The sequence below is a fragment of the Embiotoca jacksoni genome, unplaced genomic scaffold (assembly GCF_022577435.1).
Source record: "Embiotoca jacksoni isolate LCO1_2020_lvr unplaced genomic scaffold, fEmbJac1.0.p SCAF_50, whole genome shotgun sequence".
Taxonomy (NCBI): Eukaryota; Metazoa; Chordata; class Actinopteri; family Embiotocidae; genus Embiotoca; species Embiotoca jacksoni.
In genome coordinates, this window is record NW_027185404.1 from 637021 (window position 1) to 657953 (window position 20933).

General features: G+C 48.3%; 3 protein-coding genes across 9 annotated transcripts; 1 reads left to right on the forward strand and 2 right to left on the reverse strand.

Annotated features, from left to right (window-relative positions):
- Positions 1-5: 5 nt before the first annotated feature.
- On the reverse strand, positions 6-2286 carry LOC138211881 (calcium homeostasis modulator protein 6-like). The gene is made up of 2 exons (XM_069172047.1): positions 1728-2286; positions 6-1116 (listed from the first exon to the last, which is right to left on the reverse strand). Exons 1-2 carry the CDS (start codon positions 2271-2273, stop codon positions 682-684), a joined length of 981 nt encoding a protein of 326 aa, XP_069028148.1. The 5' UTR covers positions 2274-2286; the 3' UTR covers positions 6-681.
- A 1935-nt stretch (positions 2287-4221) lies between these two features.
- Positions 4222-12768, forward strand: cnot10 (CCR4-NOT transcription complex, subunit 10). Of its 3 annotated transcripts, none has more exons than XM_069172017.1 (19): positions 4222-4404; positions 5318-5409; positions 5710-5871; positions 5966-6116; positions 6415-6587; positions 6672-6749; positions 7514-7597; positions 8249-8366; positions 8486-8635; positions 9216-9418; positions 9616-9737; positions 9946-10125; positions 10244-10324; positions 10406-10519; positions 10623-10753; positions 10833-10865; positions 11013-11140; positions 11674-11749; positions 12434-12768. In XM_069172017.1, the coding sequence occupies exons 1-19, from the start codon at positions 4389-4391 to the stop codon at positions 12601-12603; spliced, it is 2262 nt and encodes a 753-aa protein (XP_069028118.1). In that variant the 5' UTR covers positions 4222-4388; the 3' UTR covers positions 12604-12768. The 3 variants fall into 3 exon arrangements, with proteins under 3 accessions (XP_069028118.1, XP_069028119.1, XP_069028120.1); XM_069172018.1 differs by having other exon boundaries at positions 11016-11140; XM_069172019.1 differs by having other exon boundaries at positions 6451-6587.
- Positions 12769-13093: 325 nt separating this feature from the next.
- On the reverse strand, positions 13094-20848 carry tcaim (T cell activation inhibitor, mitochondrial). Of its 5 annotated transcripts, none has more exons than XM_069171947.1 (11): positions 20779-20848; positions 20241-20317; positions 19346-19478; positions 18650-18797; positions 18226-18481; positions 17230-17352; positions 16922-17019; positions 16715-16806; positions 16196-16428; positions 15809-15940; positions 13094-14976 (listed from the first exon to the last, which is right to left on the reverse strand). In XM_069171947.1, exons 2-11 carry the CDS (start codon positions 20273-20275, stop codon positions 14751-14753), a joined length of 1476 nt encoding a protein of 491 aa, XP_069028048.1. In that variant the 5' UTR covers positions 20276-20317; positions 20779-20848; the 3' UTR covers positions 13094-14750. The 5 variants fall into 5 exon arrangements, with proteins under 5 accessions (XP_069028048.1, XP_069028047.1, XP_069028045.1 ...); XM_069171946.1 differs by having other exon boundaries at positions 20539-20828; XM_069171944.1 differs by having other exon boundaries at positions 20241-20346; positions 20539-20828.
- Positions 20849-20933: the final 85 nt, after the last annotated feature.

A 20933-nucleotide genomic window follows, 5' to 3' on the forward strand; every position in this document is an offset into this window, starting at 1 on the left:
GAGACAAGTGGGGGACTAGGAGTACCTGATCTGACAGCCAGGATGAGACACTGTAATAATTATTGGACAAACGTCCAACATGAGAGGAATATGTCCTCCACATGAGGGTGAAAGTGATGAGGATTAAAAGGCATCAGTTTCATGGTGAGCCTGTTCAATACATTTGGGCAATGAATTAGTAAATTAACAATATTGGCATTTATTAAATCCTTTTCTAATGAACACAGTTTTAATATGCTAAAAGGTGTCTGTTCACATTTTGTAAGACAGCAAGCAAAATATTGATGAATCAAATGAATAAATGGTCTGTACTTGTATAGTGCTTTAACATGGTTTTCCCATTCACCCATTAATGAGACAGATCACCATGCAAGGTGCTGCCATCAGGAGCACATTCACACACTGATGGAACACCATCAGGAGCAACTTAGGGTTCAGTGTCTTGCTCAAGGACACTTAGGCATGTGGACAGGAGGAGCTGGGGATCGAGCCACCAACCTTCCGATTAGTGTGAAACCCACTCTACCGTCTGAACCACAGCCTCCCATGTCGTGTGTGTGTGTGTATGTGTGTGTGTGTGTGTGTGTGTGTGTGTGTGTGTGTTGGGGGGAAGGCGGAGCTGTGTGATGTTCTTGAGGTTTCCCTCTCACACAGACGGTCCTTCTGTGCTGTAACTCCTCCTCACATTGTCATCATGCCGCCATCCACAAAATCCAGAACAGCAGGGTTGTTGTCAGCTGACCCACTGGACTTGACTGAAGCCATCTTCATCCTGCCGTTGTCGGTTTCCTCGTAGTTCTCCACGTACTGGTGCAGCATGCTATAGTAGAGCTTCTTGGAGCTGAACTTGTAGAGGGAGGAGATCTTCATCCAGTCGTGGCTGGACGGGGTTTTCAGGTCTCCGGGAGGTGTTTGGTCGAAGAAGCTCTGGAGGTTCCTGTCGGCCAGCTCTTTGGCGTGTTTGGTGACATGTGAGTCCATCAGGCTATTCTCCTCCTGAGCGTACGCCCTCCAGAACTTCAGCTGCAGGTAGCTGATGGGGGAGCAGCACCGGACCAAACAGCTGAGCAGCATATTGGACAGCATGATGGAGGCGATGAGGATCCAGCCCAGGATCTGTGGTCAGCAGAGAGTGATTATCATCAGGTCAGATCACACTGAGAGTCACAGGGAACATGGAACTACTAAACAAAAAGATGTTTGAACCCTGCAGACTGTTACAGGTCAGTGTGATGAGGACCACATAATGGTTTATTACAGTCTGAATGAGACACAAACAGGATGTGGTCACATTCTGAAGCAGCACCTGCACTCAAAAAACTAAAACTACAATTTACTAAATTGTTTTTGGTGAAACATTTTTACACTAAAAAATATTGAGTAAATTTCAAACCAGTGAAATCTATTAAATGTACTTACAAATTTGAGTAAAGGTAAGTAAAAAAAACTCAAATGGATCGAAAAGACTACATTTAGTACAGTGAAATAAAACTTTTGAGTAAATGTAAGTCAAAAATTTAAATGATTCTAAATAAACAAATTTAGTACCATGACATTAAAAACTAAGTAGATTTAATTTTAATCATTCGTCAATTCCACAGAAAACCTGAGTTGAAATCACACAAAAACAACAGTACACAGCACAGTACAAGGAAAATGTATTTTATTTGTCAAAACAAATGGGCTACAGTCCCCCTGTAGTTGAACCGGAGGATCAAAGTACCGACCTGAGACTGCGCTCTGAGGGTGCGCAAGACGTCCTCTTTGACCGCCTGCGGGACTTTGCTGCCCACCGGGCAGGGGATCCTGTGCAGCTCAGTCTCACACTGCACCCCCGGCTCTTGGTCTCCGCAGACACGCTTGTTGTAAAAGCTCACGTTGGTCCCGCTCATCGCGCACTCAAAGTAGTTCCCGTTGAGAAGAGCCACAGCGATCCAGCTGGACGGTGCCACCAGCGCGCTGGCGCTGATCTGGAAGAGGACCACGCAGAATTCAGCCACCTTAATACAGCGGCACAGCTTGGCCCGGCGCCGCCACACACCCGTCAGCAGCTTCCACGTCCTCCTACTGACGACGTAACCCAGCAGCAGCAGCGCCAGGGCCGGCACCAGCAAGAACGCCAGGCCGTACACGAAGTTGAGCCCGTTGCAGGGACAGCTGAACACCACTGAGGAGAAGATGTGTTCTCCTCCCGCCGTCAGCAGGGCGACCAGCGTGCAGCCCAGGTTGGTCTGCATGCTGGCCATGTTAACAACCGTCTTAAACTTATCCATGTCTGAATTTCTGACTGCAGGCTGACGGAGAATGTCACACTTTCACACTTTACCTTCCACCTTCTGTCAGCACCCAGCAGCCCCCCCCCAGTTACCGGCAACTGATGGTTACTGTTTTACGCTGCATTATGCACGTTCTACTTCCCAGTGTGAACACAGTGTGAGCACACTTTCACAATGTGAACAAACCACACATTCTTCACATCACGTTGAGTGGTGGTTTAAATAGCAGGTTTAAATATTTCCCACAGAAAACATTTCATCTAAAATACTGACATGAACTCTGGTCTGTGTGACCAGATGATAATATCAAGGTGGCCAGAATAAACTGGAACTTGAGACTGATGTAGGCAAAAATGTGAACTTTATTACTTTATGAAAAATAAAACATATCTCCAGTTGACTGGATAATCCAACTAAAACACAGGGAAAGATGAAGGGGTTGAAATAAATATGTTTAATACAAAAGAAATCCAATTAATCATAAATTAGCAACCAAAGAAATAAAGAATGTGGGTCCAAACTGCACTGTCAGGGAGACTGGAGCTAAAACAACTTATTTCACAGCACTACAATATGCTGAAATTTAAAGGAACTCAAACAAAACATGCATGAAGACTGCCACCATTTTGTTCTCCCTGACAGCCCAACCACAGCCATAGTGGAAAGAAATGAAACAGAGAAAACAGCCCAAACAATTTTGTATTAAAACAAACTAAAACCTAACAAATGGTGGAAAAAATAAGAGTGTCTGGTAAAAGAACTTCCAGGCCTGAAACAAAGCCCTTCCCCTCAGTTGGAAGCAGGGAGGTGCCTGGAGACAAAATCACCACAAAGGCAGGCTTCAGCTTGAGCTCAGGTGTGCAGGAAAGAGGCCCAGGTGAGCTTCCTGTCTCCCTTTATACCCTCTCCTCCCTTCCTCCCTGGTTCCTCGTGCTCGACTGGTATCTGCCCGTCCACATCTGCCCCTACTTTGAAAGATCACCGTCCCGGTGACAAAAATAAAGTCAGCTAAACCCATGGACTAAATGCTGCGTAAACTGGTTGGCTAGATGCCTGAGGCATGTTAATGTCACCTCTGACATTATCATCTAGCCTGTATGCAGGTCGTGGTAGATTAAAGGGATTTGTGTGGTGGCCTGCTGTAGTCCCATGGGCACGTCTTGCATGAACAGGGGAGGTAATAGAAGGCTCTTCCTGTAATGGAGGTGCACAGCAATTTGACTGGGACTCTCGCTGGGTGGATGCTGACAGTTTTTGAGGTGGCACACTATTTGATTTGGGCTCTGGCTGTATGGATGCTGACGGGTCTTCTGGTGGCACAATTGCAGGTGTGGCTGGGGGCGGCAGGGTACCCATTATTACAATGCCAATGTCACTCTCATCTTCAGACATGGCAATATAATTTTCTCCTCCTTGGGGCAAACTATGCCGTTCAGGTAAGAGAGATCCAGGAGTGTCCACAGTGGCACTATGTACATAAGTACATGTACATAAGATTTAAAGCAACTCGTAGTTTCATGGCGAGATGCTCAAAATGGCCGCCTCTCACAGGCACACACATCGACGAAAACGAATTTATCCACTTTCATGAGTTTTTGAATATGATAAAGCCTCCAAAAAGGCAAATCACTTTACGTAAGAACGACGAACAACCAACATCTTTACGAAATACAATAGGGCTTTCGCACCGATCCTCGGTGCTCAGGCCCTAATTAAATGATCTAAAATCATATGAGCCGACAGCATAGAATTATTATGGTCAGAATAACTTCAGAAAGTTCCATTGTTGAAGAAGTGACAATAAAGGTGTGAAAATGTTCCTCAGTGTGAGGTTTGATCTTTTAACCTGAGTGAAGCCGTCCTCCGGTGCCGCTCCCGTCCGCAGGGGGCGCTGCCGCGTTATATCCCGCTGCTCTGCAACTGTCACCGCCATCGAAGAAGAATCTGTTTGGAGCGGATCAGACTTGAGCTAGCCGTCCTGAGTGCGGAGTCCGGGATATTAAATATTTACTCTTCATTTCCACGTCTGTTCCGCCGAACAACGGAAGTTAACCTGGTCTCATTCTGCCTGCGGTCACAGGTGTGCGGCCTGCTCTCCAACAGCCCCCGGAAATGTCAGAAAACACAGGTGAGTGCGAAGCTAATGCTAACTGGGTAGCTGGTACAGACGGCTCGTGGAGCGAGCTGATGAACGTGTCGGATCGATAACTGATGATGTGAAGGAGGGGGGGGGCACGCTGATCAGCTGGTCCTCAGGTGAGGATGCGCGTTATAAGCAGCCGGGTGTGACTCGAACACACTCGGGGTAACGTGAGCTGAGTGAGGATGGATGTTGACGCTAAACTGTCCTCCTGCTGGCTAAACACACCGAAGACACAACCTATGGTCGGGCAGTGTTTACTTCACAAGCTCCGTTCATCCTCCGAGAAGAAGAAATTAACCTTTAATAATGCACACACCTGTCCGCGGGGAGGCTAACAGCTAACGCTAGCAGGGACCACCAGGCAAATCTGTACGTTGTTATTCAATAAACAGAACCAGAACTGAAGAGTATGAAACATCAGGGTTTTAATGATCCGCCAACTACAGTCACGTGTAGTCAGTGACCAGTTTATTAGGTACAGATGTCCAACCTGATGGACATCTGGTGGTCCAGAGGTCCAGACCTGGATTCCACCAATCAGCTGGCACTCCTCCTCATCTTCTGCAGCAGATCAGCTGTCTGATCACAACATCTGTCTGGTCCCTGAGGGGGGGGGGAACTGGTTTTATTCAGCTACCTGCAGGTGATGAGTGAGAAATATCCCGAGCTTCTGTTCTTTTAACGTCCGGCAGCAGTCAGCCTGCTTTGAATGACGCGTCGTGTCCTCGCGGTTCTACCGACCCGACCCAGAGCTCGGTGTCTCGGTTCGATCCGGCCGAGCAACGGACTCGGCGTCAGGAAGGTGTTCTTAAAGAAGTACCGCACGGTGTGTTTGTTACACTTCACGTGCTGTTTGGAGTCGAGTGTATGAATTCTGACTTTTTCTCCTCCTGATCAGAACAAAACGAGACAAAACACGACAGCTCTCCGTCTCCCGGGATGACGGACCAGGAGAAAGAAGTGGCAGCCAGCGCTTATGAGGCGTTTTCTGTAAGTTCTCTCCTCTTCCTCATCATCCTCCTGCAAACCTCCACAGCCTAACTTCATTCATCGTGTTTGTCTGTGGAAAGATTATGACTCTGAACATTCATGGATTTGAGCTCCTGCTGCCTGTTTATTGGAAGCAGTTAGAAAGCTGTTGGTGTTCTCCAATGATTTTTTTTGATGAAGTTTTAAGCGGCTCTCGTGTGTTCATGCGGAGGTCTGTCTGTTTTTTCATTGGTGAAACATGTCATGTTAATGTGAGCAGGAACAGCGGCGGTATTAAAACAGACCCGTGTGTCCTCACAGGCTGCGAAGTACGAGGAGTCTCTGAAGCACCTGGAGGCGCTGCAGGACCTCAACAAGGACGACTACAAGGTCGCCATGAACAGAGCGGTGGTGGACTTTTATAAGAGCGGTCAGACCACCACGGAGACCCTGAAGCAGACTCTGGTGGCCATGAAGAACCAGGTAACAGCTGACATGTGGATCTGACGCTCCCGTTGAGTTCTGTCACTTGGGGACGTTCCTGGACTGAACCCAGCGAGCTGTCCTCCTCTTTCAGGTCCACTCGGCAGCAGAGGACGTGGATGGCTTGGACGACGTAGAAAACAGCCTGCTGTACTACAACCAGGCCATTATCCACTATCACATGCGTCAGTACTCCGAGGCCATTTCCATCGGAGAGAAGCTCTACCAGTTCCTGGAGCCGTTTGGTACGTAGCGCTGCTTTCCTCTTGTCGACAGCTGACGTCGATCATCAGATCATTTATACACAAACAGGAAACACGCGGCAACCACAGACTCTCTGATCTTTGGAAAGATTTGAGCTTTTCAGGCTTCACCTGTTGAATCTGAATTGATCTGGGCAGGGACCAAGAATCTGATTGGTTGCTGCTCGTGTACGTCCTGAATGTTCCTGCTCCTCTGCAGCAGATATACCTGTTGATACTCCAGTCAGGTGACGTTGCCTGTCTGCATGTTTGACGAGTGTACGTGTGTGTGTGTCTTCAGTCCGCCGTGGAGTCACTCTGTTATTTGTCCTAGAAGAGAAGTTTGCTCAGGCGGTCTGCTTCCTGCTGGTGGACTTGTACCTGCTCACCTTCCAGCCGGAGAAGGCGCTCCACCTGCTAGCCGTCCTCGACAAGCTCTCCGTGCAGGGAGGCGGCAAGAACGGCAAAGGAGAGGTAGGCTGCACACGCCGCCGTCCTCCAGAGACAAACACACGCTGAACATGTTTAATCTCCGCTCCGTGCTGCGCTTCGTTTCAGAACTCAAACAAAGAAGGTCCAAACCAGAAGGCAGAGTTCGCAGCCATGATCGAAGCAGCCAAATCCAAGATGCACCAGGTAACACCTGTTAGTCTGCTCTGTCTGCTCATTGGTCTTCTGTCAGCTCTCTGTCTGCTCATTGGTCCTCTGTCAGCTCTCTGTCTGCTCATTGGTCCTCTGTCTGCTCTCTGTCTGCTCATTGGTCCTCTGTCTGCTCATTGGTCCTCTGTCTGCTCTCTATCTGCTCATTGGTCCTCTGTCTGCTCATTGGTCCTCTGTCAGCTCTCTATCTGCTCATTGGTCCTCTGTCAGCTCTCTGTCTGCTCATTGGTCCTCTGTCAGCTCTCTGTCTGCTCATTGGTCCTCTGTCTGCTCATTGGTCCTCTGTCAGCTCTCTGTCTGCTCATTGGTCCTCTGTCTTGTCATTGATCCTCTGTCTGCTCATTGGTCCTCTGTCAGCTCTCTGTCTGCTCATTGGTCCTCTGTCTTGTCATTGGTCCTCTGTCTGCTCATTGGTCCTCTGTCTTGTCATTGATCCTCTGTCTGCTCATTGGTCCTCTGTCAGCTCTCTGTCTGCTCATTGGTCCTCTGTCTGCTCATTGGTCCTCTGTCAGCTCTCTATCTGCTCATTGGTCCTCTGTCTGCTCTCTATCTGCTCATTGGTCCTCTGTCTGCTCTCTGTCTGTTCATTGGTCCTCTGTCTGCTCTCTGTCTTGTCATTGATCCTCTGTCTGCTCATTGGTCCTCTGTCAGCTCTCTATCTGCTCATTGGTCCTCTGTCTGCTCATTGGTCCTCTGTCAGTCTGCTCCCTGTTGATTTGTTCCTACCATTTCTCCTCCAGTACAAAGTGCGAGCCTACATCCAGATGAAGTCGTCTAAGGCCTGTAAGCGGGAGATCAAATCAGTGATGAACACGGCAGGAAACGTGAGTCTTTGTCGGAGCTACACGTCACACAGCATGTCATCGATGAGTGTCCCTCCATCACAACATGTCCTCTCGCCCACCATCTGCCTCCTGAGTGTCACTCGGGCCACTTAAAGAGACGTAGTGCAGCTCTGTAACTCTGAGCTCTGGTGCTCACAAGTCTGAAACTTTGAGAAGTCAAACGTGAAGTCTTTACTGGTCTCCCAGTCTCATCCCAGTCTCATCCAACATCTGCAGCACATTCAGGGAAACGCAGAGAAAACAAAAATGTACCGTCATTGAACAAAAGCACAACAAAAAGTCGTCTCCACGGTTTTATATGCTAAATGTTATGCTGCATTCAAACGTGCTCGTATTCACCACGTCACAACTCTTAAATGATCTATCAGCCTCGAGTTCACGAGTCGTGACATATTTGCTGACGTTTACAGAAAGGTCAGAGGTTGTGGAAGTTCACGTTTGGTTGGATGTGAAGCTAATATATTGTAATATTAGTCATGTAGAGTTTGACTTCATAACTTAGATAACCGCCTACGTCTGAGGAAAACAGCCTCATCTTTGAACCTCTGTGTCTTTGTATTTCCTGTTAGCTCGACAAACTGTTAGCCTCTCTCTGACCTCTGACCTCTGCCTCCTGTTTCCCTCCATCAGTCTGCGCCCTCACTCTTCCTGAAGAGTAACTTTGAGTATCTGAGAGGAAACTACCGGAAAGCAGTGAAGCTGCTGAACAGTTCCAACATCGCCGAGCACCCCGGTCCCATAAAGACGGGTGAGCGCTTCGTCATCACGCACTCGTCTTTCACCACTTGCAGCAGGACACATTTGATGATTGTTTGTTTTTTTCCGTGTTGATTGATTGCTCACGTCCCCTCGACTTGTTTCATTCAGGTGAATGTGTTCGATGTATGTTCTGGAACAATCTGGGCTGCATTCACTTTGCAATGGGGAAACATAACCTAGGCATTTTCTACTTCAAGAAGGCGCTGCAAGAGAACGACCACACGTGCGCACAGCTGGGAGACGGCAGCAACGGTCAATGTAGGTGGCGGGGAGCCGCGACTCACCTGCTGACAATTCACTGATGTAGTGCAGCGTGTAGCTCCTGTAGGCTTTAAAGGACGCCGCAGTTTGATTGTTCATAGAGGAGAGCAGATTCCAGTCCGACCTCGCAGCAAAGATGCATCTCGGTCTGCAGCACCAACGCTGCAACGATCTAAGAATAACATTCCACAACGGGACATTACAAAGAATTCGTGGATCTCATCATCTACGGTTTAAAATATCATTTAAAAGATTTGTTATAAACAGATATGATTCTGCAGTGGAAATCACTGCATGGGCTCAGGAACACTTCCATCGTGAACACAGTTCATCGCTGCGTCCACAAATGCAGGTTAAAACTGCGCTGTGCAGAGACGTGTTGTAGAGGTGCCCCTTGCTGTGTAGATTCGTGCGTATAGGCTTCAACTTATTATTTAACTTTTGTCGACGACTATTAGTGTGATACGTCATTCTCAGGCAGTCCGCGTCCCTGCTGTTAGCATTTAAAGTCTACAGGAGTCTGTTCATTGAAACACATGTGTGTTTAATGTGTAACCAGTCGCTCCCTCCTCTGCAGCTAAAAAGTTCACAGGTATTCCCATGTGTGCCCTGCTGGCCAACAAGCGCTACGAGCTGCTGTATAACTGTGGCATTCAGCTGTTGCACATCGGCCGGCCTCTGGCAGCGTTCGAGTGTCTGATGGAGGCCGTGCAGGTTTATCACTCCAACCCCCGGCTGTGGCTGCGGCTGGCAGAGTGCTGCATCTCCGCTAACAAAGGGGTGCGTTGAAGTGTTTCTGTTTTTAAAAAGGTATCCTTACTCCTTAAACTGTGAGCACCGGGATTTTGTTCTGGAAGAAGGAAAACCATAAAGACGTGTTTCATCCCTCCGTCTTCAGTCCAGTCTGTGGTTCCTTCTGCTGCAGCTGTAAACACATGAAGTCAAAACCTCGTGTCATGCTCTGTTTGTGCCACCAGGGGGCGGAGCAAGAGACCAAAGGTCTACCCTGTAAAAAAGGTATCGTCCAGTCCATAGTCGGCCAGGGTTACCACCGCAAGATTGTCCTGGCGTCCCAGTCAGCACAGAACACCATCTACAGGTGAGGGTCACCTGCACACACCCGGACCGTTGATACAGACATGTAGTGACCAGCAGGGGGCAGCAGAGCTCAGTGGCAGTGGGTGACACTGTCTTGTGTCTCTTTTACGTCACCATTTAATCAAGCGGAAACATTTCGTACGCATTCCCTCCGTTGTCACTGATGTCTGAGGAGAAGCTTATTTCCATGTTCCGTTGTGTTTCCGCAGTGAGGGCCAATCAGCCGCCATCCCGGTCGCCAGCATGGAGTTCGCAGCGATCTGCCTGAGGAACGCTCTGCTGCTGCTGCCCGAACACCAGCAGACGGACTCCAAGACGGAGAACGGCTCCAAGAGCTCCAGCCAGTCGGGCAGCATGGAGAGCGGAAGCGAGAACAGCGACGCCTGCAGGTCAGACACCGAATGAAAACTAACTCCTGCATGTGTCATCGCACCGAGCTGCGACTTGGCAGGTCGGCGGGTTCACTGTGTGATCGGCGCTCTGATCAGTGCTGCGGTTGTGTTTCAGTGGGAAAGGTCAGGAGGCCGATAAGTTCCTGTCAGCAGCTCCGTCGTCTCCTCTCAGGAAGCAGGAGGTGGAGAACCTCAGGTAAGAACCTCCTCCTTCGTCTCCTCGTCACCGTCCAGCCTCGTTAGACGACCTGTGGACCTTTGACCTCTGCGTGTGCAGGTGCTCCATCCTGGCATGCAGTGCGTACGTGGCGTTGGCACTGGGAGACAACCTGATGGCTCTGAACCATGCTGAGAAACTGCTGCATCAAACAAAGGTGTCCGGATCCCTCAAGTAAGTTCTGGACCCGGTTCTGTCTGACAGACTCATCCTCTCTCCTCAGAGGATGAAGAGCAGACTCTTCCTCCCCGCTGATCGTCTCCTCCTCTGTGTTCAGGTTCCTGGGTCACCTGTACGCTGCTGAAGCCCTCATCTCATTGGACCGGATCTCTGACGCCATCGGTCACCTCAACCCGGAGAACGTCAGCGACGTGTCGATGGGAGTTCTGACCAGCGAGCAGGACCAAGGTCCGATACCGTTCCCCTGACTCAGCAGAACTGGAGCTCTGGTCGGGTTCACTAACAGCTGTTTGTTTTTCATCAACAGGATCCGACAAAGGAGACGAACCGGTGGAGTCCTGTGAGTCTGAACCACAGACACACAAAGACACAAAGACAGACACACACACACACCCCCTCACTCAAGGAGAACTGACTGTAACATTGTGTGTGTGTGTGTGTGTGTGTGTGTGTGTGTGTGTGTGTGTGTGTGTGTGCGCGCACGCAGCAGGGAAGCAGACCCCCCTGTGTTATCCCAGCAGTGTGACCTCAGCTCGGGCCATGATGCTCTTCAACCTGGGCAGCGCTTACTGTCTGAGGAGCGAGTACGACAAGGCCCGCAAGTGCCTGCATCAGGTAACCATGGAAACCTCCGGGTGGCTCTATAAACCTCCTCACTGCATCAACATTTTTACACTGTTGTATATATAACGTTCGGTTTCTATCATACATTTTAATATGTATGGGGTATTCTTTCTTGTGTTATTCATATTACGTATTTGAGCTCCTTAAAATCATTGAATTTCTGATGTGTTTAGTCTGTAATGATGTAAACAGTAATGGGTGGACAGATGTGAGACAGGTGCAGGGTGATTTGAAGGACAGGTGAGAGCATTGGAAATTTAACACTCACATATTTTCACTCCAAAAATGTCCCGATCAGTCGTGTCCACCAAAATGATTATACGTACGCAGGTGGATCAGTAGGTTCAGTGACGGCTGCTATTGCATGTGAACCATGTACAGCACTGTGATGACACAGTTTGTTGTGAACCCTCAGTTTTGAGCTTAGTATGTTTTGGAAAATGTCAATGCTACTTGAACCCTGCTAACATGCTACAGCTGAATCATTTGGAGGTCACCCCTCTGGTTTGTGTCGTCTCCATCAGGCTGCATCGATGGTGAACACCAAGGAGATTCCACCGGAGGCCATCCTGCTGGGAGTCTATCTGGAGCTGCAGAACGGTGAGACCTCAGTCTGTCTGCACAATACGCTGTTTATAAAAGTGTTCGTAGCTTCCGGGTCTGAAAATTGAGGCCAATGCAGAAGTGTCTTAAGCTGGAATACCACCGAGTGCCACTAGAGGTCGGCTCCATAGACTCCCATTCAACTGCTCTCATCAAATCCAAAGTGAATAAAATGTGTCCATCAGTTATCTCGGTGTTGTTAGCTAAAGTCACTCCTTCTTATTAGTTTTCTGGAGGTCCATCTGAAAATAATCCCTCATTCATTAGAAAAGAAGATACAGAAAGGCCTGTTTTTTTTTTTTTTTTTTTTTTTTTTTTTTTGGGGGGGGGCCTTTCTGTTTGATTGACAGGCCTGTGATGCAGTCAGATTACAGCTATCGGTGGGCGGGACGTAGTATCGTCAGGTTTCCAATCAGATCAGTCAGATCCACCGCTGGCTCCTCCCCCAGCTCGTCCAAATATGGTCACTTCCTGCTCCAAACTGCTCCGAACTAGCAAGATGTTGACGGACAGAATCTCAACTGGAGGCTTCATAACGTTCACAAACCAACGATGACATCACTGCTGGATGCTGATTGGTCCACACTGAAGCCTGCTGAATGTTGGTCGTCCTCCACTAAGCCTGACCTGTGAGGTGTGACAGGTCAGAGAGATGTACCTGATCTGTGTTCGTGTCCACAGGAAACACCCAGCTGGCCCTGCAGATCATCAAACGGAACCAGCTGCTGCCCCCCCCGGTCCAGAGGGTCTCCCCAGACTCCCGTAAGAAGCCCCTCCAGCCCCTCCAGCCCTTCCAGCCTGTGCAGCCCATCCAGCTGCCCTCACCCTTCACACAGGTGCAGCGTAAATGATCCCCCTCTGCCTCCCCCATCCCTCTGATATTTATGAGCTGCTTCCTGTCAGCATCAGGAGCTGAATGAACTGATGAGGAAGAGGAGCTCCAGCAGCTTTTTATTTCCATGTGACGGAGGAGTCTGTGTCGCCTCATACAATAAAGATCTGTTTTATTTACTGTATTCAGAGTGGAAGTCTTTACTGATCCACCGGTGGAGTGTGTGAGCGAGCAAGAGATCAGTTTCAGCTGCAAAGACACCTGGAAAAAGAAAAGTCAAGAAAGATGCACGATCATAAAATCTGTGTTCTTGTTTCAGTTGATGCTCCTCCTGAAAATAATAGTTGACACCATCACTGTCATAATATTTAATGAGGGGGCGGAGCCTGTTCTTCACAGGTGGCATCACTGGTGGTGAAGAGATGACAGATGTCTGCGATCCTCTGAGATGGAGACGTCCAGACACAGAGACACACGCAGAGATATACAGAGACCGTAAACTGAAGCGTCTGTTCTCCTGCCATCCGTCTGTCTACATGCGACATGTTTTATTGCAGCTGCACAGTTAATAAGCAGAATCCAAACATCTGCCCACATCATACTAAAAACATCTGACCAGATTTATCAGAGAACATCTGCCTCATTTATTCAAGTACAGTTCATACATGTCCCATCATGACATCACAGTGACTCTGAGCACTGACACCGATCAGTCCAGATAACTGTGAATGAACCTGGACCTGTTGCTATGACAACAGTGTTCACGTACATTTTAAACTAGCTTTGTGCCCCAAAAAATAAAAAATAAAATCAACAATGAAATGAGTCAAACAGCGATGAGTACAGGAGAACTGGGCCCCTGGAGGGCTGAGGGCCTCGGTGCTGTGGGAGCAAGTCAGACTCCCAGAATGCACTGCTCACAGCAGCGAGCGTCACGGTCCCTTCTTCACATTAACAGCGGTCAACTGAAACCACGCCTTCTCTTCTGGACTCCGAACCCTGTAGTCCTCCCGGTCACCTGGTAAACACAGCAAACAGTGAGCTGACCGTTGCTACTGCTGCACGCTGGGACATCGAGCTCCCTGGACACAGAGACCGTCTCCTGGTTTCTGAACATGATGTCATCCTTTCTTCATCACACAGATGTCATCTTCATATTTGTGTGTTTCTGTGTTCATGTTTTTATGGCACACTGAAGCCCTTTGACCTTTTGGATTTAAAAATATCATCATTTGCTCCCTTTACATGTTTAGTAATAATTAGTGTTTGAATTCTGGAGTTATGTAAGGTCACAGTGATCTTTGACCTTTAGCCCCAAATCTTGCTTTCCCCTCAGTGTACCTGAGACTCAGGTGTACGAACACACACACACACGCACGCGCGCGCACACGCACGCACGCACGCACGCACACACACACGACACCTGCCTCAGGCGAGTTGACCTGTTGCAGATTAGATTCAATATAATTTCATTTCATATATTAACTTGTGACATTTGTTATTAAAAAGTTTTCACAAACAGCTTGTAGGAAGTGAACCGACATGAACTGGACTCAAGAGTTCTGACCCGACTCACATCCCTGAGAGTCGAGTCAGAACCAGTCCCACGGTCCGGTTCTGCCTCACGTTAACAGACGTCACAAGAACTGAGTCAAAATTAAACCATCATCAGGTCAGATGGACCCAGTTTCACGGCATGAAGACCAGAACCAGAACTAGAACCACTCTGGACTGTGAAATAATAAGAGAAGCAACTCATCACACACACACACAGACTGAACCTGGATCAGAACCCCGCAGAACCTGTCGCCTCATGTTCCCGTCGCTTTAAAGAACTGTTCTTCCAGAGGTCAGTGTTTCATTCACCCCCAGCCTCCACATCAGTCCATGTCAGTCATGTGACCAGCTGAGAGCGGCTCCACGAAGGTTGTGTTTGAGAGCTCCGATTTTAAAGAACATCTGTAAGAAGTAGATTTGTCTCCTTCAGCAGGAGGATAAAGTGCTTCTGATTGGCCGAGCCCAAACAGGTCAGTGTGACCTCAGAACTACAGACATGGAGTCCGGTGGACCTCCTGACCTCAGACAGTGAACCCGCTACGTCCATCTGCTGCCTGAACTCCGATCCGCTACGAACACGTCTCCTCCTGGACTCTGGCGTCCTGCAGCTCAGCTCTTCCAGTCCCAGGGGACACACAGGTCCCCATCCTGCATGACAGAGTAGAAGTGGGAGACGCAGAGGTGAAGGCCCTGGAGGAGGGGGGAGCGCTGCTCCAGCAGCCGCCTGCAGCACAGGACCATCTGGGAGGAGCTGACGCTGGGCTCCTTGGACAGACTCCTCAGGGACAGAGTCTGGAGACACAGCTGCACCACGGCGTCCTCCTCTGCCTGCAGCCTGAGGGGGGAGGGAAGGGGGCAGTCTGATGATGAGCAGCAAACATCAAACTGCACTGAAGATGAGACATGAACACTGCTGTCACCTTCATTCTGCCTCTGAACATTTGTTCTGTATTAACAAGTAGTTCTGACCCAGAGATCTAATTGGTTGACTGAACATTTGGACCAAATCACCATGACAACACTCCCAGCTCATCAGTAGAAATATCATTCCGCCTCCACTTTGGGAATATATAATTAGAATTGAATTTCAGATAATAATCAATAAAACAAAAAAAATAAAAAAAATAAAAATAAAATAATAATAATAATAATAACTAATAATAGTTTTAGTAGTTTACTTGGTGAAGTCGGGTCTCTTTTGGTCCTTTTTGGTCGCAGATATCTTAGTCCATCAGATATCTTTGTTCCAACCAGACTGAGCTAGCTGAGCAGTTCAGTGTTTCTGTATTTATTCAGTTGGAGACTAGAAATCCTTTCTGTTGCTATGTGGTTTCTAAGGGTCGGACTACTTCCTGGAGTAGTAAACATTACATAACAGTCTACTGACATGACTGATTGTTTTCCAGTTGTTAGTCATACCTCATGTGTTGCCACGGAAACAGATCACACTAACAAAAAGTTTCTATATTTAAAAGTGAATTGCTCCACAATATGAACACTGAGATTACATGTTTTGTTTAGATGGTAAGTTGTGTCGGCACACTGAGGGTCAAACCGGACACGTCCTGCTGCACCGAGCACCAACATGTGTTGTATTTTCCTACGTGTGTTTCCAGGTGACACAAACCCACTGAGAGCTGCAGGAGGTCTGAGTGTGTTGGACTCACTGCTTCCTGCGCTGGGCGCGCTGTCTGGCCTCGGGGGCGTGGCTCTGCAGGAACACCTGCAGCTTGGGGGGGTCACAGTTGGTGGGGATGATGAAGTGTCCCATCTCATGGAGGCTGGGGTTAGAGCGGTCGCTAAGAAACACAAACAGCAGGTTATAATACAACTGTGTGTGTGTGTGTGCATGTGTGAGTGTGTGTATGTCTGTGTATGAGCGTGTGTGTGCGTGAGAGTGTGTGTGTGTGTGTGTGTGTGTGTGTGTGTGTGTGCATGCGAGCACGTGTATGTGTGTGTGAGGTGTGTGTGTGTGCGTGAGTCTGTGAGTGTGTCTGTGTGTGTGTGTGTGTGAGTCTGTGAGTCTGTGAGTGTGTCTGTGTGTGTCTGCGTACTTCTCCAGCAGCATGGTGAGGCCCTGTAGGCTCCTCGGGTGCAGCCAGAGGCGTCGTGACAGCAGGTTCTTGTGGAAAGTGCTGAGGGTGCCGTAGTGCTCCTCAATGGGCTGAACCGGGCCGAGCCGCTCCATGTGGACCACCTGAGTCCCACCCAGCAGGACACTGATCCGCTCCTTCAGCCAGTCCGTCTGCTGCTGCAGCCGCCGGAAACTGGGCAGCTGCTCGAAGAGCTGTAGGACAAAGACAGAGAGTCAGGAGACACAGAGGGACACGGAGACAGCATGAGACAGTATGAGACACTAGGAGACAGCATAAGACAGTAGAAGACCGTAGGAGACAGTAGGAGACAGTATGAGACAGTAGGAGACAGGAGGAGACACTAGGAGATACTAGGAGACAGCGGGAGACAGTGGGAGACAGCGGGAGACAGTATGAGACAGTATGAGACAGGAGAAGACAGTATGAGACAGCATGAGACAGTAGGAGACAGGAGGAGACATTACATTACTGCATTACTTTGGTCCACTGGTGATGGACGTCCATGGTTCCTAGCATGACGTGTCCAGAGGCGTTCATCCCCGACTGGTCAGCGAAGACAACAGTGTGTCCTAAAGGGAGGGATTGGGGGGTGCCACAGTGTGAATGAGGAGGCGGGTCCTCCTCTGTGATGTCACAGGGTCAGAGTGAGGACATATCTAACAGCAGCGTGGACACAGTCGGTACCTTGCAGGTGGATCAGGGCCTCGGGGTTCTGCTGGTACAGTCGGCTCAGACTCTGCAGCTGGCAGCACCTGTGGGCCACGCCCCAGCTGCGCTGCCACCTGCACCACACGATGATGGCACCATCATCATCATCATCATCATCATCATCATCATCATCATCATCACATGCTCAAAGCTTCTTAGTACTTCATAGTTTACTAAAAGAAGGACGATGACAGGAACCTGCTGACTGCTCCTACTTCCTACCTACGACCGTGGGTCGGAGGGGTGAGCACACCTGTAGAGGAGGTGAGCAGCACTGAGTGTACCTGATGTCAGCCAGGTGAAACGTGTCACACAGCTCCTTCTTCAGCCTGTTCAGCTCTTCTCTCCGAGGAAGACTTGCGCTGTGCTTCTTCGTCGCCTCGGTCTCGTTGTTTCTCAGCCACAAGCTGACGAAGAGAACACAATGTGATCCGTTAACACAACCCTTCACATGTACACAACCCTTCACATGTATACAACCCTTCACATGTAGATAACCCTTCACATGTACACAACCCTTCACATGTGACTGTACAATAACTCACCTCTGGCAAAATACATCACATAACAATGATACTGTTGACTGTGTTTCTTGGTTGTTTGTATATAATATATATAGATATATACTGTACTGTATATACTGTGCATTTTATATTTTATATTTATATTTTATATTTTTACTGCTATTTTATTGCTTTTCTATTGTTCTATTATTATCTTATTGCTTCTGTATGCTGCTGTAGCGAAAAAAAAAATTCCCTCAGGGATTAATAAAGTAACTACCTAACCTAACATGTACACAACCCTTCACACGTAGACAACCCTTCACATGTACACAACCCTTAACTTATAGACAACCCTTCACATGCACACAACCCTTAACTTGTAGACAACCCTTCACATGTACACAACCCTTCACATGCACACAACCCTTCACATGTACACAACCCTTCACATGTAGACAACCCTTCACATGTAGACAACCCTTCACATGTACACAACCCTTCACATGTACACAACCCTTAACTTGTAGACAACCCTTCACATGTACACAACCCTTCACACGTAGACAACCCTTCACATGTACACAACCCTTCACATGTACACAACCCTTCACATGTAGACAACTCTTCACATGTACACAACCCTTCACATGTACACAACCCTTCACATGTAGACAACTCTTCACATGTAGACAACTCTTCACATGTACACAACCCTTCAGACATAGACAACCCTTCACACGTACACCACTAACATTGGGCTCAGGTGATCCCTACCTGAGAATAGGCTCCACCCTCTGGGCCTGCTGCAGCTCCTGCTCGGGGTCTCTGAAGCCAGTGAACGTGTAGTAGCTTTTATCCCACTTGATGGGTCTGTAAAAAGGCAGCCCGGCCTCGGGGTGACGTCTGGACGTCTCAGCATTCGTCTTCAGTCCCTTCATGTGCTCCACAGACAGGCTGCAGGACGTCAACACGTTCATCACCGTGCTCAGGACATCGTTCGTCTGCAGGGTGAAGCTCACTGAGCGGAACCCTGAGAACCAGCCGGAGGGTTCACATCTCCAAGAACTGCCCACCAGAACTCAGTAGCAGTACGAGCAATAAGAACAGAAACTGGACCTGATCTAAGCTCAGCGGGTCAATAAGAACAGTACCTGGACCTGAGCTGAGCTGAGCAGGTCAATAAGAACATAACCTGTACCTGAGCTGAGCAGGTCTGGATGATCACTGGTTTCCTTGGTGTCCCTCACATAAAAGGTGAGCTCCATCGGCTGAGCTGAGCGTGAACTGGGCTTCTGCAGGTTCTCCAGGTAACCGTTCAGCCTCTTCAAGGAGTTCTCATTTACCTCCTGTAACACAGTGGTCCCAGTATAACAAGCAGCATTTCATATCATATCATATCATATCATATCATATCATATCATATGTCATGTCATGTCATGTCATGTCATATATCATCATATCACATCATATCCTATCCTATCATATCGGGTCATGTCATATCATATCATGGTTCATTATGTTGTATCTAATCATGTCATGACATATCACATTGTATCATATCATATCATATCATATCATATCATATCATATCATATCATATCATATCACATCATATATCATGTCACATCCTGTCATATCATTTCACATCGTATCATGATATAATATGAAATATATTGTGACATATGATATGATATGTATCATATCATATGTCACAATATATTTCATATTATATCATTCATGTATTAAAGTGATACTGTGTGCTAAGCTGTTAGTCGAGCCGTGTTAGGTATGATGGTTGTGTGATTGGTGGACTCCGACGTGTCTGATTGGCTGAGACCTGACACGTGTCAGCATCTATTTGCACTGTGATATGGTTTCCAGATTAGAGACGTACCCTCTCTCGGGGATGTTGACCGAAGAAGTCGGGATGGACAGCAAAGTAGAATGGTCTGAGTGCATTGACAGTCTCTGCCCCTGACAGCGCCCTCTGCTGGACAACATGTGCAGCCACATGTTTCCTGTGCAGCCTGCAGAGACAAACACCAGAGATGAGGAGGTGGAGGAAACGACTGCTCACTCAGACACCGTCGCACTAAGTCCTCTGAGTAATGATCCTTTTGATTATTGATCATTCATTTATTGCTTTAAAATCAACATTTCGTCTGTTTTGCTGCTACCAATTGTATTTTCTGCTGCTCCCTGCAGACACAAGGTGTCGGTGTGCAGCGTGTTTCGGTTCTGGTTCCGGTTCTGTTTGCTGCATCTGACACAGGGAACCTTGAATCTGCGCAGTTCAATGAAACCTGAAGACTATTGAGGAACTCTGCAGCCAAACGTGCTGCCCAGTGTTACAAAGCTCGGTCTCGGTCTCACACAGCTGAAAGCAGCCAGAACGGATCAGAACCAAACATTGGACTGTTATGAAGTGTCCTTCTGTGAGATCTGAATCCTATCAAACATGTAAGGAGCTGAAACATGCAGTCTGAGACTGCTGGAAGGTTTTACACAAAATATTGATCAGAGGTCAATAAGTTTAAAAGTTTGATTCCTCAGTTGAAGAATATGTTTTCTTTATCTTCAGTCTCTGAAATCTGTCAAATATAAACTTTCTTTAAACTAATTAGGATTTACTTTGATGTCTCTGTGTATTTATTACTTGGTTGTTCAGGGACAGAGAGGACAGGGAGGACAGGGAGGACAGAGAGAACAGGGAGGACAGGGAGGACAGATAGGGACTGCCGGACAGTTTTCTGAGAACTCCTCTTCTGTCTCATCACTCAGCAGGTTACCTGGCGCAGCAGCGCAGCAGGGCGGCCACAGACATCCAGCAGGTGGGGAGGAATCACGAGCTCCACAGACGGTCCATCTGCACGTCAGAGCATTCACGTGATCTACCTGTCAGCACACGTCATTCAGTCAAACTTCAGAACCAGCACAACATCAGGGGAACCGTCCTGAGCTGTATTCTGTCTCCTTCACACTATCTACTAATCAACTCGGTATTAAACCGGTCGGTACCTGCCGGGTTATCTGACCTCCGACCTGCCTGTCAGGTGGTTTGAGACTCGGAGGATAATGAAGACTCACCAGCAGCTCTTCGACCCAAATTTGAAATCACAGACAAACAACACTTCTTCTTCGTGGCTTTCTGTGACTTATTTTCAATGACAGCAGCACAACAACATGGCTCCGACCCGCTGCTCCAGCAAGCATATACAGGTAGCTGTGCGGCTAAGCTGGCTTCATCTCTGCGGTATCAGGAGCTCCGGGCAAGTCCTGAATCAGGGTGGAAGTTAAACACGGAGAGTGACAGCAGACAGCGGGTACCTGCGTGTGTCTCACCGGGGACCGCTCGGTTAGCTGCTGATTCTCCTCCTTCTGGCTCCTCCTGTTTTCCCGCTGCTGCGCCCCCTGGCGGAGCGGAGTGTGACGTCAGCCCGGCGGGAGACGGAAACCAGGATCTGAGTTGTATACACAGATAT